Genomic DNA, 16,740 nt, shown 5'->3' with positions numbered 1-16,740 from the left:
TCCCCTCAGTGAGTCCACTCGACTTGGACTCCTGGGGAAGACTCGCACGTGCAAAGGGAGCAATGCACCCCCGACCTCTTCAGACTGGAGTGACTCTCAGACAGAAGGGTTTATTAGATGTCTGGAACACAGCGTAGAAAGTTCTTAGTTAGCATTGAGAATAGAAAGTTACTGCAAAGTCCATTGGGGTCAGCCCTGAGCTCTCTGTCTCACCCTCCCTTGAGACCCAGTGCAGAAGCATGTGTCCTGCTTCCAGCAGCCCACACTAACCACGCCCAAGGGCCCCTCCTCCATCCTGGGTTCTGATTCCCAGGCAGAACAGGTCACCTGGCCATCCATCTCAGTTCTTTGTTCTCCCACTGGCCAAAACTAGCTAGCTTCCTGGAGAGGGCACCGGCAGTCCTGGGTCGTTAGTTGCTAAGCACCAAATGTCCAAGCCATTGTCCTCTGGGTTTGTCATGGGATCCCAGATAGCCAGTCGTCAGTCACACCTGGATCACTACAAAGAATAAACCACCTTTTCCCACCACCCAGTTAACTGTGCATTGGGGAAACTGAGGCACACACCGTATTCATACAAAACATTATGAAAATTCCCACTTTGTCACAGGGACTTTGGCGCTTTTGGGCCTCTTACCCACTAACAATATGATGAAACAGCTGAGAGCTGGAGGAGCATTATGGGTGAAATGACAAGGGCTGTATCCAACAAGGCACTGAGAACTTCCCGCAGGAGACTGAGTGTTTGTCTCTCCCAATAAAGTCAATGGGAATGGAGTGAGCTGTGCAATACTCAGAGAGCACTGATCAGACCACAAACGGGCATGCCCCAGGCCCACTCAGCTGCAGAATTCCTAGAGTCATCACGGCCACCAAAAGGCGCGATGTAACAAAGCACATAAGCATGTGCTTAACATCGTTCAGTGGGACTTAAGCGTGTGTTTAAAGTTAAGCACATGCTTAAGTGCTTTTCTGAATTGGGGCCAAAATGAAGTAGGGTTTTTCTTGATTCTTCAGCAAACTGCAACAATCTGAGCTGATGAAAATAACTAAAAAGTCTTTCAAAATTTGGTGGGGAGAAAAAAAGGATGTAGTGAAACATCTGAATTCTTCATAATGAGGTCACACAATTAAGTCTATTGTCACGGCTCGCCTTACAATCCTATTTTATAAGGGCTGGAAAGTGGCACCAATTCCTCTTATTTTTCTGATGAGAGAACAAATAAGAACTCTATTTGAACATGGAGAACAATTATATTGTTACTACGGAATAAGAGCCAGAGCAGTTCCTTAATGATCCAACCTGGAAAAACAAGAACACATATATTCTAATATGAACAAGGAGGTCCTGTATATACCTAGAATGGATGAGTTAACTAGTAATGCCATTCTCAAATAAAATGACAGTGCTTTTTCATTAAAAAGAAATTTTATTGTAATTTTCAGATGTGTGTGCAAAAATACGTTTTTTTTCCTGGCATGGTTACAAAAAGAACGCAGGTTAAAAGAAGTTTGCAGTCATATGAATGTGTCGTTGTTGTCAGAGACTTTACATGAAGCAAATATACAAATGGTTACCATTTCTCTCTATAGTATGTACAGGAGAATATTATATTCTTGCCATGATATTTAGCACTTTGTAGAGAATGGCTACTTATTGTAAGCATCAACATTCATTATTTTATTTAAGTTAAATCTGGAAGCATTTTAAAATAATCTTGATGTATAAAATTTTCAGATTCATAAGAATAATTAAGTAGTTTTCTACGCAGTCTTTAAGGCACATATTTCTAACCAGATTTCATTTTGGTCCAACACAGCAAATTATTTGTTTCTGACATTGACTATCCAGGGATACGAGAGATGGGTTTCTTATAAATATCCTTGTCGTGTCTATAGACCTCAACATGTATCGTACTCACTGTATTTATTGGAACGTTATGTTCTGGCAGTTCAATAGGTGCACTATCGCTTGTGTTGAACTTGGGCTGACAGTCATTTTCTCTGCCACAGGCAGAAGCTGCAATGTCCCTAGTCTGTTCTTGGTGGAATCTGCAAATAAGAAGACGAAAGTTAGTTGGGTTTCACTTGCTTTAGCAGAGTCAGATCTTTCAATTCCATTTTATTTGCACATCAAGCATTTACCAAATAATTTGTGCTGTGCTCCATGGACTGCTTGCTCTAGCATTAAAACAGTGGGCCGTGATGGGGCAAATAATTGTCTCTCAGCTGACGCTGGGAGAGTTGCATAATTGTGAAGGCGACACAGCTTGAAGACAAGTGGTACCTGCCGGTGCAATGGGGCGGGGGAATCTCTTTTTGAATTTTGTTGCAGTTTTGTTAACTGCCCTACTGACAAATCACGGCAGCTGTTTACACTGTGGGATTGATTCTCAGGTACCCTCAAGTCCCTTTACACTGTTCTGGGAACATGAAGTAGCCTTAAAATGGGCATAAATTACAGTTACACTCACTCATTGGCCCTTTCCACTCAAACAGCAGCGCAAAGGGACCTCAGGGTAAATGAGCACAAGGGCTGGCTTGCACGAGGAAGTTGTACCAGTCTCCCTATTTCAGTTGGGGCGAGGGGGCATTTTTTACTGATCTAGTTAGACTGGTACCAGCCCCAGCATGGGTGCAGTTATACTGGTGCAAAGGTGCCGTACACTGGTATAGTTTAGTCTCCTTCCCATATGGGAATAAGGTATTCTGGTATCAGGACTGTTCTACTAGTATAACTGTATCTACACGGAGGGGGCCGGGTTGTACAAGTTTCACATGCAGACGAACTGTAAGGCCCTCTCTCTGCTTGCACACTGATACATGCCCCGGAGTCCCCCGGTGGTTGTTCAGTAGCAGCCACAAAAGGGAAACTGCACGGGTTAATGCTGCCCATAGCAGCTCCGGCTAGGACACCTGCTTGGATACCCGCTCACGGGCTCAGGGGGAGACTGCCCTGGAGCACAACAGCTTTGCTTGCTCCACTAACCTCTAGCTCGCACCCTGTCTCTAATACATCATCAACCCCCTTCCAGATGCAGATCATGCAGAAGGGCTTTTCTGAAGCCTGTGGCTAGGAATGGTGCCAAGGAGATAGCATTCCCCCCTCTCTATGCAGGCAGTGGGAGTTGAACCGCCATAGGTAGGGCCCTACCAAATTCACAGCTGTGAAAAATGCATTGCGGACCCTGAAATCTGATCTCCCCCATGAAATCTGTCTATTGTAGGGGAGACCAGATTTCACAGAGTTGGGCAGCTGGAGAGAGTCGACTGCAGTCCGAGAACCCAGCTCTGAAGGCAGCGCTGCCGCCAGCAGCAGCGCAGAAGTGAGGGCAGCATGGTATGGCATTGCCACCCTTACTTCTGTGCGGCTGCTGGCAGTGGCACTGCCTTCAGAGCAGGGCGTGCCTGACAAGCAGCTGCCCTCCGGCCACCCAGCTCTGAAGGCAGCAGCAGAGAAATAAGGGTGGTAATACTATGATCCCCCCACACAATAGCCTTGTGACACGCCCCACCCCCAAGACACTGTTTTGGGTTAAGATCCCCCACGATTACAACACTGTGAAATTTCAGATTTAAATATCTGAAACCATGAAATTTATGATTTTTAAAATCCTATGACTGTGAAATTGACCAAAATGGACCGTGAATTTGGTAGGATCCTAGCGATAGTGTTCCCTCAGCACATGAGCAGACCAAACCCTCTTGCCCCACCTCTGCATGGACTCCCTTGTCCCAGAGGACTAACTACCCCTTGTAAATTCCATCTCCCCCACACATTTGAAAGGCAGGAGTTATTTTTCACCCTATTTATTTTTCAGAACCATGCACAGAGAAATGACAAAAAGGTTCTGCTTATTGACGTGAAAGATCCCATCCTGATTTTCAAGCATCAGTGCCTTTCCTTTACCTCATGTAAACCAGGGCAAGCACTTCAGAAAATCTTTCTGAAGCACATCACAGTTGGAGCCGTTGCTCTGAAAGCACCGCCACCCTTCCGCTGAGTTAAGTGTGTGTATCAAGAGAGGAAATAAGCGTTTCACTGGCAGGAAGTTTGGCTGGGGTGTGGAGATTACTTACCCGTGCAAGAACGAAGTGCTACAAAAATACAAGATTCAAATGCTGATACTGCATGCTGATGCAGAGCATAAAATTGTGAAGATTTTCTAATCAAGTGCTAGAAATGCCCATGAAAAAAAGCAGTTACTGGCAGCATCACAATTCGGCACCTTATGTTGCCAAGGACAAATGCTTTTTTTAGTGCCAGCAACTCCACTCAATGCTCTTGAGGTGATAGGAAGTAGTTATAAGGGAAAACAATCTCATCAAAACAGCAAGTACAGAGGAGGAGAAGGAGAAAGGCCAGAGGGAGAAGGAAGAAACTAACAGAGTTTGGGATGGGAGAAGAGGAGAGGAACTCCTGTACCTTTGTCTGCAAGTTGTTGCATGGAGTACAGAATGCTTGCATTTGCAAGACCTGTCAAGGGACCATGTTAACACTGCAGCAAAGAGCTTTCAAAACAAGCTATTTTTGGCCTTTGTGCATTTAATGTAGAGCTTACTTTTGCAGCTGATCCTATTGTGAAGCCATTCTATAAAGCTTTTTGTGGGGATTTAGCAGCTGCAGCCTGCCTCCCATGGAGGTCGTTGGGAGCTGCACCACTAAAGCCCTGCGATTTAAAAAAATTTCCCCGAAGACTGTAGTTGGATCATCACTGTGCACCACCTGGTTATTCTATAGGGACAACACCTGGGCCCATTTCACTCAGTAGCAAACTCCCATTGACTTCAGCCAGACTAGGAATTGGCCTTCGATGGTTATGTAGTCATTCTCCACTAGGAGATGCTTTGGGTGGAAAAGTGGAGTGCAACCACATACCGGAGCATTAGCCCCTGCCTCTCTAGGGGTGTCCTACTAATGTTAAAAATGTACAAATGCACATGTCCTGAAGGAAAACACTCGTAGTGCGTTGGACTAAATCCTGCAGTCCTTGCAAAAGTCAGTGGGATCAGTGAAGTCAGTGGGCATTTTGCCTGCATAAGTACTGAGCAGAAGCGGCAGGACTGGGCCCAGCGTTAACAAGAGTTACAGGCATGCGCATCGGGTGGATCCTGTGAATTTATACTGATCTATGAAACACGAGTGTCACTTTGTACTGTTGTTCACTGGTGCTCCCTCCATTGTGTAAAAGCAGCATAACATGGGTGACCCCCTTTTGTACTTGAACAGTCCTTCATTCCAGTCTCCAGCTGGAATATTCCAAAGCCTTTTAGGGTGTGTCTACACTGCAATTAGACACCAGGGCGGCCTGTGCCCGCTGACTCGGGCTTGTGGGGCTCACGCTAAGGGGCTGTTCAATTGCCGTGTAGATGTTCTGGCTCGGCCCGAGCTCTGGGACCCTCCCACCTCGCAGGGTCCTAGAGCTCACGCACGAATGTCTACACCACAATTAAACAGCCCCTCAGCATGAACCCCACAAGCGCACGTCAGCTGGCCTGGTCCAGCCACAGGTTTTTAATTGGAACATAGATATACTCTTCGCGAGTGACTTGGGCTCATAACACCTGCTCATCTTAGCGCTTACTTGAAAATAACACCAAACACCGTAACACGGGATACTGATGTGCTCACATGGCCATGTTTGACTTTAAATTTGGAAAGGACAGATGCAGAGGGTTCATTGGGCTGGGGTTTTTGTTGTTGTTGCTGTTGTTTGCATTCTCTTTTCAAATCTATTTCTAGTAGCATATAAAATAAACAGGCAGCACATGCTACAGCTCCTGCACAATATTAGAAAAAACAAGATTATACAGTCCACGGGGCTGGTGTAATGGGCGGAGGGGAGGAGGGGTATGGAGATATAGACACAGCCTATACCAGTAGAACAGAGTAATATACAGAACCGTGCCTCAATGGCTATTAGATTAATTGAATGAATTCTCCTTTGTGAGAGTTGAGAATTGTTCCTAGCTGCAGGGGATGAGAAAGCTAATAGGACCTCCTTGCAATGAGAGAACTCCAGCACACAGGGACATCATAAGTACATTTTGTATTTCCTGTCTGTTGTTGGCAACGGAGTGATTTCTAATGGGGGTGGGTGGAACTTTTCTCTTGTTCTATGTCAGGTGACTTTGCACTGATAATAATGGAGCCATTATGAAAGCAATAATGGAACCTTTTCTGAAATACAAATACACACATACGCAGCATTAGTTGCAACAGTATATTAAGGCAAGGAAGAAAATTAATATAATTTAGCAAATATATATCTAGCACTTTTCACAAGGCAAGTGCTTTACCATTGTTACAAGGTAGGGAATGTTATCTTCTCCCTTTTACAGCTGGAAAACTGAGGCAGGAAGGGTGAGTAAGTTGCCCACGATCAGACAGGGCGTCATTGTCAAAGCCATAACTAGAACTCTGAAGACCCTGATTCCTAGGTCCATGTTCAAACCCTGACTAGCCCATGCCTGAAGGCATAGCCATAGTGGGGGACAGAAAGGGAGAGGGGACAAGAATAGTATATATTTTGGGGCATTCCCAGATTTGAGCTAAAAATCACACATCCCTTTGCCCAGTCCTCCCAAGACCGTGATTGGATTGGATATGATTGATTTGAAGTGCCCCATTTGGGGCCATACTGTGGGATTTAGCCACTGACCCACACTGGGTGTGGAGTGGTGCAGAACTATATCACCCCAAGGTGGGAACACTGTCTGGGATGCTGCAGCCTACTCCCCCCAATGTTCCTGGCCAAGTCTATAGGATGGTAATGGAGAAAAGAGGGGACATAGGTCTGCCTCCTCCTTTTTGTGATCATTTGGGGGCAAGAAAGCCATCCCCGCACTCCCCAGACTGCTATTGTCTGTAGATCTTGCATCCACTTTGCTTCCTCGCCCTACTCACCTGTGCAAGGGCAAGAGACAATCTATTCTTTGCCTCAATACTAAAGCTCTCATGGTTAAATCCTGCTTTGGCTGGTTCAGTGTGGGAGGTGCAGGGGGTGGGGGTGGTATTCATCCAGCTCTAGACTTCAGGATGTCCCGATTCATAGTAATATGCATAATATTAACATGCATACCATTAAGAGAGCATCACTACCCTGCCTCTCTACTGGAGCTTAAATTCTCAGCTGCCAATTTCCTCTTTCTCTTACTATCAGTGGATCTGAATCAACATCTGCTGCAGGGAAGCAGCTTTCACTGGCTTCAAGGGGTGTATTGATCACGCGCACCAGTTGCAAAAGGAGGGCCATAGATTTCTAAAGTGAAGGCCAGTTAAGTTACACTCCAAGCTCTAAGAGGTCATTTTAGTTGTGCAAGTATCCTTGACTTTTTAAAAGAAATGTTCAGCCCAGTATCATGTGTCACAGTTTCAGAGTAACTGCACAGTGTTCCCCCTCCATGGTCACCCACTTAAAGGTTTCCAACTCTCAGACGTCACCTCTCCTGAGAGAAGACCTGCATCTCACTCCTTTCCAACCAGGGTTTTTAAGGCTGCACAGCTCCCTGATCTGCATTGCAATACCTCCAGCAAGCGAGCACCTGTGCTTTACTTTCTTGCCAGCAGTACAAGTTACCACACAGCTTCTCCTAAGGTAAAAGCATTACAGAGAAAGTATATAAAGACAATAAAAGAACCTACACTCATATTAGAAAGCTTACCAGAGGTCACCCCCAACTCCAACATGGGGTTCTGGTAGGGGGTCAGTCCTTCAAACCCCACAAGTGGTTTTTCCCTGTTCTTACACGTTCTTATCAGTCTTTAAAATCAGGAATCAGATTGAAGACTCTGAGTCAGTTTTAAAGACCTTTCTTTGTCTGTTGGTCTCTGAAGAGTCCAGTTTGAACCAGAATATGTGAGCCTTCCCAGGAGGCGGTGTGATGGGTTGTCACCCCTGGGGTGCAGTCTGGGACTGGGGTACCACTGAGCTCCCTGACCCACCAGTCTGGGCTCCCTCTCACACTGTGCTGCTGTGACAAGCTGCGGAGCCCTCCAGCCTGCACTTTCACCAGCACACATACAGGTAGGGACACACCCAACTGCAGTCACATGCAGGCTCTCTGACCAGCCGCTGCATAGGAAGGCTACAGCTAAGGCAACTCCCAGCTCCTCAGGCACACACCCCCTCTGGAGTATAAACCCAAAATTATACCGTCTTGCGCTGCCCAGGGAACTATACAGTGTAAGCTCATAAAATTCGCTCCCACCCTCAATGTGGAGAGGAATATGCAACAGCCTTTGCCCCTGAGTAATGATTTCCACACACTTCACTCCAACTCACTGGTTTAGATAAAGCAAAAACAAGTTTAACTACAAAAGATAGACTGTGAGTGACTATAGGTGATAGCAAACAGGTCAAAGCAGATTACCTAGCAAACAAACAAAAAACACAAACTAAGCTAAATAGATTGGATATGAATAGCAGACCCATCCTAAGAGCTGATACAAGCAGGCTGCAGATTCTTAAGGGGCAAACTGCACTTGCTTTACAGCTTGGACTCCCCAGGTGTTTCATTCACAGGCTAGGAATCCCTTTAGCCTGGGTCCAGCACTTCCCCCAGTTCAGTCTTTGCTCCTCAGGTGTTTCCAGGAACCTTCTTGTGAGGGGAGTGAAGGACCCCAGGTGATGTCATTCCCTCCCTTATATTGCCTTTGCATATGGAGGGAACCCTTTGTTCCCAAAGCTTGGCTCCCAGACCAGTCTGTGGAAAAATACTGACATTCCAAGATGGAGTCTAGAGACATGTGGTCTCATCAAATGTCCTTGTAGAGTCATAGCAGCCATTACTTGGAGGCTGTCTGGAGCATTCGTAGGAAGGCTCTCTAGGTGGGAGATAAGCTTCTCCTAAGGCCTATTGTTTTTCCTAATGGCCCGTTACCCTGACTAGGCCCTTCCCCACCCACTATCTAGACTGAAAGCATCTTGTCTAGTGCGTGCTACCCAGGTGTAACTATATTTGAAATACAGATACATAGTCAATATGCATAACTTCAGATACAAAAATGATACATGCATACAAATAGGATAATCATATTCAGCAAATCCTAACTTTTCCAATGACAATCTCACGTGACTTATCTTGCATAAAATACATCATAATTGTCATAATCATATCATAATACCACTGTGAAGAATATGTGGTGCAGTATCACAGGCAGTACCTCACTCAAGAAGTTACAACCCGAGTGATTTGCCTTAACCATCTCCTACTGTTTTTACTTCCTGGAGGAGCTGTGGTAGCTCTCTCCCTGGGAAGTGCATACAATCCCTGGCCTACAATGATACATAAACTATTCTTATACTTAATACAATACGGTCTCCCATAGATATCGCAGGAAGTTCCCCTGTCACTTCACATATTTACGTAACTCTCCTAGGCCAGGCCTACACTATAAACTTACATCGATATAACTGTGTAGCTCAGGGGTATGAAAAATCCATCCAGTGCAGACACCACTATGTCGACAGGAGGGCTTCTCCTGTTGACGTAGCTTCTGCCTCTCGCAGAGGTGGATTAACTACGCCGATGGGAGAAGCTCTTCCATTGGCATATTTATATCTTCACTAAAGCACCACAACAGCGCAGCTGCACCTCTGCAGCGTGTTAAATGTAGACGTGCCCTGAGTTACAGGCAGTGGTATCAAACTAGTCATGTGCTACTTGTAGCCATTTCACTGTAATACAATATTAAGCACATAAGGTGACACCATCACTTGTTTTGTTTTATTAGCATTGCATCCAATTGTGCATCTCTTCACACAGCCATGTGTGATGGCCTCCCTGTCACTTAAGTACTGCCTTGCAACTAGGCAAGAGAAGATAGCTGTGGGCGGACATGTAATTTGCATTTACATGATCAAGTGGTCCCAGCATTGTGCAAATGGCATCTAGTGGCTGCATCACCCTCTCAAAGTGACTACAGATCTGCAGGACCAAACCCTTTGAATTGACATTTATGCCTTAATAGAAGTGAAATTTGGCCAAGTTCTGAGTGCTGTGGGAAGCATAACTTGGAACGTCCTGACTTTCATAGATTCCAAGGCCAGGAGGGACCATTGTGATAATCTAGTCTGACCTCTTGTAGAACACAGGCCATAGGGCTTCCTCAAAATAATTCCCAGAGATCTTTTAGAAAGACATCCAATCTTGATTTTAAAATTGTCCGTAATGGAGAATCCACCATGACACTTGGTAAAGTGTTCCAATGGTTAATTACTCTCACTGTTAAAAATTTACACCTTATTTCCAATCTGAATTTGTCTAGCTCCAACTTCCAGCCATTAGATCATGTTGTACTTTTCTCCATGTAGCTACTTACAGACTGTAATCAAGTCACCCCTTTCTTTGTTAAGCTAAATAGATTGAGCTCCTTCAGTTTATCCTTACAAGGCGTGTTCTCTAGTCCTTTATTCAGTCTCATGATTCTTCTATGAACCCTCTCCACCAATTTATCAACATCCTTCTTCTATTGTGGGGACCAGAACTGGACACAGGATTCCAGCAGCGGCCACATTAGTGCCAAATAAAGATGTAAAATAACCTCCTACTCAAAATTCCCCTGTTTATATATCCCAGGATCGCATCAGCTCTTTTGGTCACAGCGTCACACTAGGAACTCATGTTCAGCTGATTATCCACCATGACCCCAAAATCTTTTTCAGACTCACTGCTTCCCAGGATACAGTCCCCCATCCTGTAGGTATGGCCTAGATTCTTTGTTCCCAGAGGTATATATTTACATTTAGCCATATATTACACCCACTTTGCTTGTAGCCAATTTACCATGCAATCCACACCTCTCTGACTCAGTGACCCGTCCTGTTCTTTATTTACCACTCCTCCAATTTTTGTGTCATTTGCACACTTTATCCGTGATGATTTTATCTTTTCTTCCAGGCCATTGATAAAATTGTTAAATAGCAAAGGCCCAAGAACTGATCCCTGCGGGACTCCACTGGAAATACACTGTTTGATAGTGATGCCCTGTTTACAGTTACATTATGAGACAGTTTGTAATCCATTTAATATGTGCCATGTTAACTTTATATGGTTCTAGTTTTTTTTTTAAATCAAAATGCTGTGCAGTACCAAGTCAAACGCCTTAGAGAAGTCTAAGTATATTACACCAACACGATTATCTTTTCCAAGCAAACTTGCAATCTCAGAAAAATAATCAAGTTAGATATATGGAAAACAGATCCAGCCAAACTAACTTGATTTGCATTAATTACATTATCCTTCTTTAAGCCTTTACTGAGTCCCATATCAGCTGCTTCATTATCTTGCCCAGAATCAATGTCAGCCTGATGGATCTATAATTACCCAGGTCATCCCATTTATTCTTTTTAAAAATTGGCCCATTAGCTTTCTTTCAGAACTTCCCCAGTGTTCCAAGACTTATGGAAAATCAGCATTAACGGTCTAGCAAGCTCAGCAGCCAGTTCTTTTAAGACTCTTGGATGCAGGTTATCTGAACCTGCTGATTTAAAAAAAATTCTTACTTTAGTAGCTTCTGTTTAATGTCCTCCAAAGATACTAATGGAATAGAAAAAGAATGTTATCACAATATGATGACATATCATCTGCTTTTTCCCCAAATACAGAACAGAAATATTTATTGAACACTTCTGTCTTTTCAGCATTATTATTGATAATTCTGCCCTTTCCACCTAATAATGGATCAATATAATTGTCAGCATTCTTTTTATTCCTAATATATATATTTTAAAACCCCTCCTTATTGTCCTTAACTCTGTTGGCCATAGATTTCTCCTGGTGTCCCTTGGCTTCCCTTATCACATTTCTACAGTTCCTTTCTACTGATTTATATTCATCAGTACCAAATTACCCTTTCTTCTATTTGTTATATTTTTATGTTTTAATTTTTTTTATAGTTGCCTTTACTTCCCCTACAAACCAGTTCTTTTTTTAACAAGTATAGCCTTCTTCCTCAATTGTGGGATTGTGGCTTTCTGGACATCTAGTAAGATATTCTTAAATGATTCCCAATTATCATTCACATTTTTCTGATTAAATTCTTCCCTCCAGCTGATTTGGCTCATAATTACTTTCAGCTTTTGTGGGTGTAAAATCGCCAGTGTATTATCTGAATGCAAAACAGCATCCGGACAAGCCTGTTCATGTGGAAAAACACTGTATTTTCAGATAATGGGGGGAAAGGGCTGGACTCCTTCAGGCTCCCCCAAATAAGCCACCCTTGAACTCAGCATGGAGAGACATTTCAGACCAAATGATATAAAAGCAGAGCCTGAGAAGAGGGGCCCGATTCTGCCCCCACACAAAGGGCTGCATTCTCAGGTGAGCTGAGGTAGGGAGGGCAGAGGTGGCAGTAGGACCCCTTTCTGCTCACCCAATCTTGGGGGCAACTGGAGGCCGGTCCAGCCCCTGGCAGAACTTAGAGTAGCAGCGTTCAGGCCACACCCCAATACCCAATATACCACCTATGTGGAGGGGGCAGGACAGGGGGGTGACACTAAGCCAGGTAGGGTAAGCAAGGGCATGTAGTAATGAAAAGACAGACACAGTGTTAACTCCAGCAGCGCTTCCTGCCATTGCTGGAATCTCCTCAGGGCAGATTGGCCTTCAGGGATCTCTTGCAGTCTGGTGGTAAATTGCTACTAACTGTACAGCATTTTGCCCCATTTGATTTTTCCATCAATAGACCTTCCATCTTGATAGCTTTCTGCTGTTGAGTTTTTAGCCTTGTTTTGTGTCTTTTGTTATGCTCTGCTTATTTTTTCCCCTACTATCAAAACTTTATATGAGCTTAGCTCCTCGCACAGGAAGAAACACCTTCTCTTCTCTCGCTGGGGTAAATCTGCAGCACCATGCTTCCTGCTTCTGTAAAGATCTCTCAGCCATGCTGCCCTTTACCTTAGCATTCTGTCCTCTCGCTTTCTAATTTCCTCCAACCCTTTACACAAGACACAGGGCAGTAGAGAACCTGGCCCTTTACAGACTCCAGATTTAAGTGGAAGAGAGAGCACAGCTGGGATTTCTGTGTGGACAAATGTTGGGTGCTCATTTAACTGATTTTGCTTCATCGCTTATACACATTTGCTTCAAATTCCCAAGCACATCTTGTTTTTCTGCAGTCATTTCTCTTGAACATCTTTTTATTGGATATTCCTTATCTGCTTTTTGCTTACTACACTGATAATGTGTATTGACTGACACCCTGTCGTTGGAAAGGACCCATGACCAAATTTCATGATCTTTCAGAGACATGCACTAAAAATAACTTCTGTGGGTGTACATCAATCTGTGGCCCAGCTGCAGAGATGTTGGCTTGGTAATATGTAACAGCTGCAGTGGGTGTCTAATAGGAGGACTTTCAAGTGTAGTCACAGACATGGGCTTTTCCATTTCACTTGACACACTCCTGCGGTCAGTTCAGCTAACTGGTGACAACAATACATCTGAAAACAAGCAAAAGAGCTGTAAAAAAGAATCCACCTCAAACTCCAAACCCTCCAAATTTCATGGTTTGAGTTTTTGGGTTGTTGTCAATGTTTCTACACAAATGCAGCATTTCCTCCAAAAATGTTCATGTTAGGAAAAAAAAATCATCATATTTATTTGCAGTTCCTTGGGATGCATTGCTGAACTGGGTGGACTGGATTTTGTCACATGACACTCCTTCAGGTGGGCTGATTAGCTGAGCCTAATCCCAAAGGGTGAGCAGAAGCTATCTGGGCTTCTCTGCTCAAGCCTGAAGGAGAGAGACAGCAGATATGTTTCTTAAAGGTGATAGAAGGCAGCTGGTCTGCTGTGATCTTCAAAAAATCCCTAAAGAGGGAGAAAGCAGGCTACCAGCCAAAGCCACAGCTCTTTCCTTGTCAAGAAAGGGGCTATCCCAGGGGATAAAATGAGAGGACATGTGCTGAGACTGAGGGAAATGGAGGCTTCCTGTAGTTTGGTTATTTCATACCATAATCTGGATGTTAATACAAACTGAATTCCCACCTAGTGCAGACTCTCCTACTGCTAACTGTATCTGTTTTTCCAGTGGTGGGGCTAGTGGATGGCACACTCCTGGTTTGGTGGTGGCAGGACTCTGAGTTTACTGGATATTTTCATATGCACAGGGAGGATGGTTTACTGTGTACCCTAGCTACTGTAGCGAGTTTCCTATCGTAGTGCCAGGTTATGCATGTTTATTAGTTGATTCTTCTTGAAATCCCTAGAAGAATGGCTGGAATCATTGAAAAGGGGTGAAGGAGAGTGTTGTTTCCATTTAGCAATCACAAATGAGCCAAGAAACTTCTCCCTGTTCCTACAAGCTGTGAATCCAAGGCCAAAATAATTTGCCTTGTCCCATGTCTAGTTTGTATTCAGCTGCACAACATCTGTAATTGACTGCTCCTTTATAGGTGGCCATACAGCTATGCTTGGGCGGAGGGAAGTGGTTTCATTTTTCCTTTTGGTTCCCATTACTTTAATATGATCTCTCACTGACACTCACTTTAATCTCTCAGATATCTTTGGCACCCTGCAGTGGAGACTGCCAGCTTTTATTAAACTTCCCTTTGCTAATATTCAGGCTCGTGCCTGTCCACGTGTGGTGTGTAGCTTGCTTGGCTCACCTGCAGAGTCATACTTTTCTAGCATCTGTTAAACAGCCAGCAGGGATCCTGGCTGTGGATGAAGGGGGAATGTTGGTGTAAGGGTGTTATCTCCCCGGGGCTGTTATTCTGGAGTAAGGTAGAGTGTGAATTTAAAGTGGAATATCTATTCCAGAATAACACCACAAGTGGAGACTAACTCTGGAACAGCTATTTTGGTCAATTTCCCTGTGCAGACAACCCCTAACTACCTCTGCTACTGCCCTTGCATCACAGGTGCACACACCTTTTCCTGTTTGTATGGGCATCTCTCCTCTCCTTGGACTGGGCTCCTCCTGGATTGATGACCTTGTACGCCTCTCTGTAGGTGCAGCTGAGGTTCACTCACATTGCTTTGGGCTGTGTGCATGGCCCAGGGCCACACTCCGGCCCTTCATCCAAGGTAAAGTATCCCAACTCCCTTTTCACTGTGCCCCCTGCTATACACCATTAACACACACTCTCTCCTTCCTCCATCCCCTACCATCAAATCCTGAGAAAACAAACTTTTCAGTCCCTTCTTATGTGGCACATCCTCCCTGTAAGTGGCTGTAAATTATTCAGGTACTAGTCAGCCATCGGAATATTACAAGAGACTGGTCATGTTGCCAACATATGGAGCTTAGAGGCACGTGGCTTTATTAAAATAAGTATTAGTAACCACCATACTGTTGCTTTCTTCCAAACAGCAGCTGGATGGCACAGATGGCAATTGCTAACATGCACCTCACATTGACTCACATGCTGATCTCACGTACGTATGTGCATCTCTCCCATCACTTCCGTGTGACTTGTTCACGTGTATCCAAGGTCAAAATGTGGCTCCTTCCATTAAAGGCAACAGCTGCCAACCCACACTACATAGTTGTCACACTGATTTCCTATTCTAAGCATAGGTGAAAATTGCAGGATCACTCTGAGAAAAAGCTTGATGCTGCCTTGCTCAAAGTTATTTCATGAACCATCAAAAAGGTCTGTTCTGTCAAATAGCAATGTGGGGGTTTCTTCTTTTTTTTCTGAAACTATTTTTGTTCCCAGATCTAAATATAGAACAAACAATCTTTCAAAGAAATTTCAACAAAGACAGAAAAACCTGTGTACTGCACCATTGTTCAGTAAGAATGCTTTTACTAGCCAGAAATAGGCTAAAGATATACTCAAAAGGTGGGGGAGGTGTCTTAAAGAAGGTGCTTTCTATCTCCCAGATACTTTAGTTGTTTGCAGTGGTCTTGGAGCCATGTTGGTCCCACTGTTTAGAGAGAGGAGGCTGAGGTAACATGTTTTATTAGGCCAACGTGAGAGAGACACCAACGTCTGTTGGTCCAATAGAACATGTTACCTCAGCCTTGTCTCTCAAAGGCTGTATCTACACTGGAATAAAAGACCCATGGGACAGCTATGGCTGGCCCACCTCAGCTGACTCAGGCTGCAGGGCTAAAACTAGCTGTGTAGATGTTTGGGCTCAGTCTGAAGCCCAGGCTCTGGGACACTTGCCTGAGTCCAAACATTTACACAGCAATTTTGCAGCCTGGGCCCCGAGTCAGCTGACCTGGGCCAGCCGGTGGTGTTTAACCGCTATGTAGATATACCCTATGATACTTTAAGTATCATGCAAAGGAGCGACTGCTGTGATAGAATTGACTTTCTTTGGGGAAAAGAATTCCTATAATAAAACTTGTATAAATCTCCAAGGCTCCAATACTCTTCCCTCAGATAAACACATGCCTCATCTCTCAGCTTCTCTGGTTAAGTTACAAGAGGGAACCACTTCCCTTTGTTATCTCACATAAAAAACCACACACAAACATTCTGCAGAAGGGGGAAAATTCATGCAACTTGTGATCCATTGAGGGTCTATGTGTTGTGTGTCTTGGGCATTAAGAAGAGCAGGGAAAACCCAAACAATGAGCCCTGTTTTTAAAGCATAATTCCTCACTAGAAACAATGGGAAATTCTGATTTACAATCAAAGGTCAGATCTTGCAAAGAAGAGGATGTTTTCTCAAGGAATAAAGTCAATTACTCCAATGATCCCAAAAAGGTAATAGTGACTTTGGTTGGATTTGCTTTCACTTTGTCCCTGAGCTTAGCAATTTCCTGCACTTAGGGTT

The 16,740-nt window shown here is 44.2% G+C and overlaps 1 protein-coding gene across 1 annotated transcript in view; it reads right to left on the bottom strand.

Annotated features, from left to right (window-relative positions):
- Positions 1 to 1,475: 1,475 nt before the first annotated feature.
- SUSD3 (sushi domain containing 3) overlaps positions 1,476 to 16,740 on the bottom strand; it is a 51,195-nt gene continuing 35,930 nt past the window's right edge. The window contains exon 5 of the mRNA XM_045024625.1: positions 1,476 to 2,052. Coding sequence (XP_044880560.1) covers positions 1,845 to 2,052 — 208 coding nt within the window. The 3' untranslated portion in view covers positions 1,476 to 1,844. The remainder of the gene's footprint in view (positions 2,053 to 16,740) is intronic.

Source organism: Mauremys mutica, chromosome 7 (genome assembly GCF_020497125.1).
Source record: "Mauremys mutica isolate MM-2020 ecotype Southern chromosome 7, ASM2049712v1, whole genome shotgun sequence".
In the NCBI taxonomy this organism is placed as follows: Eukaryota; Metazoa; Chordata; order Testudines; family Geoemydidae; genus Mauremys; species Mauremys mutica.
This window is presented reverse-complemented; position numbering and strand designations above follow the sequence as displayed.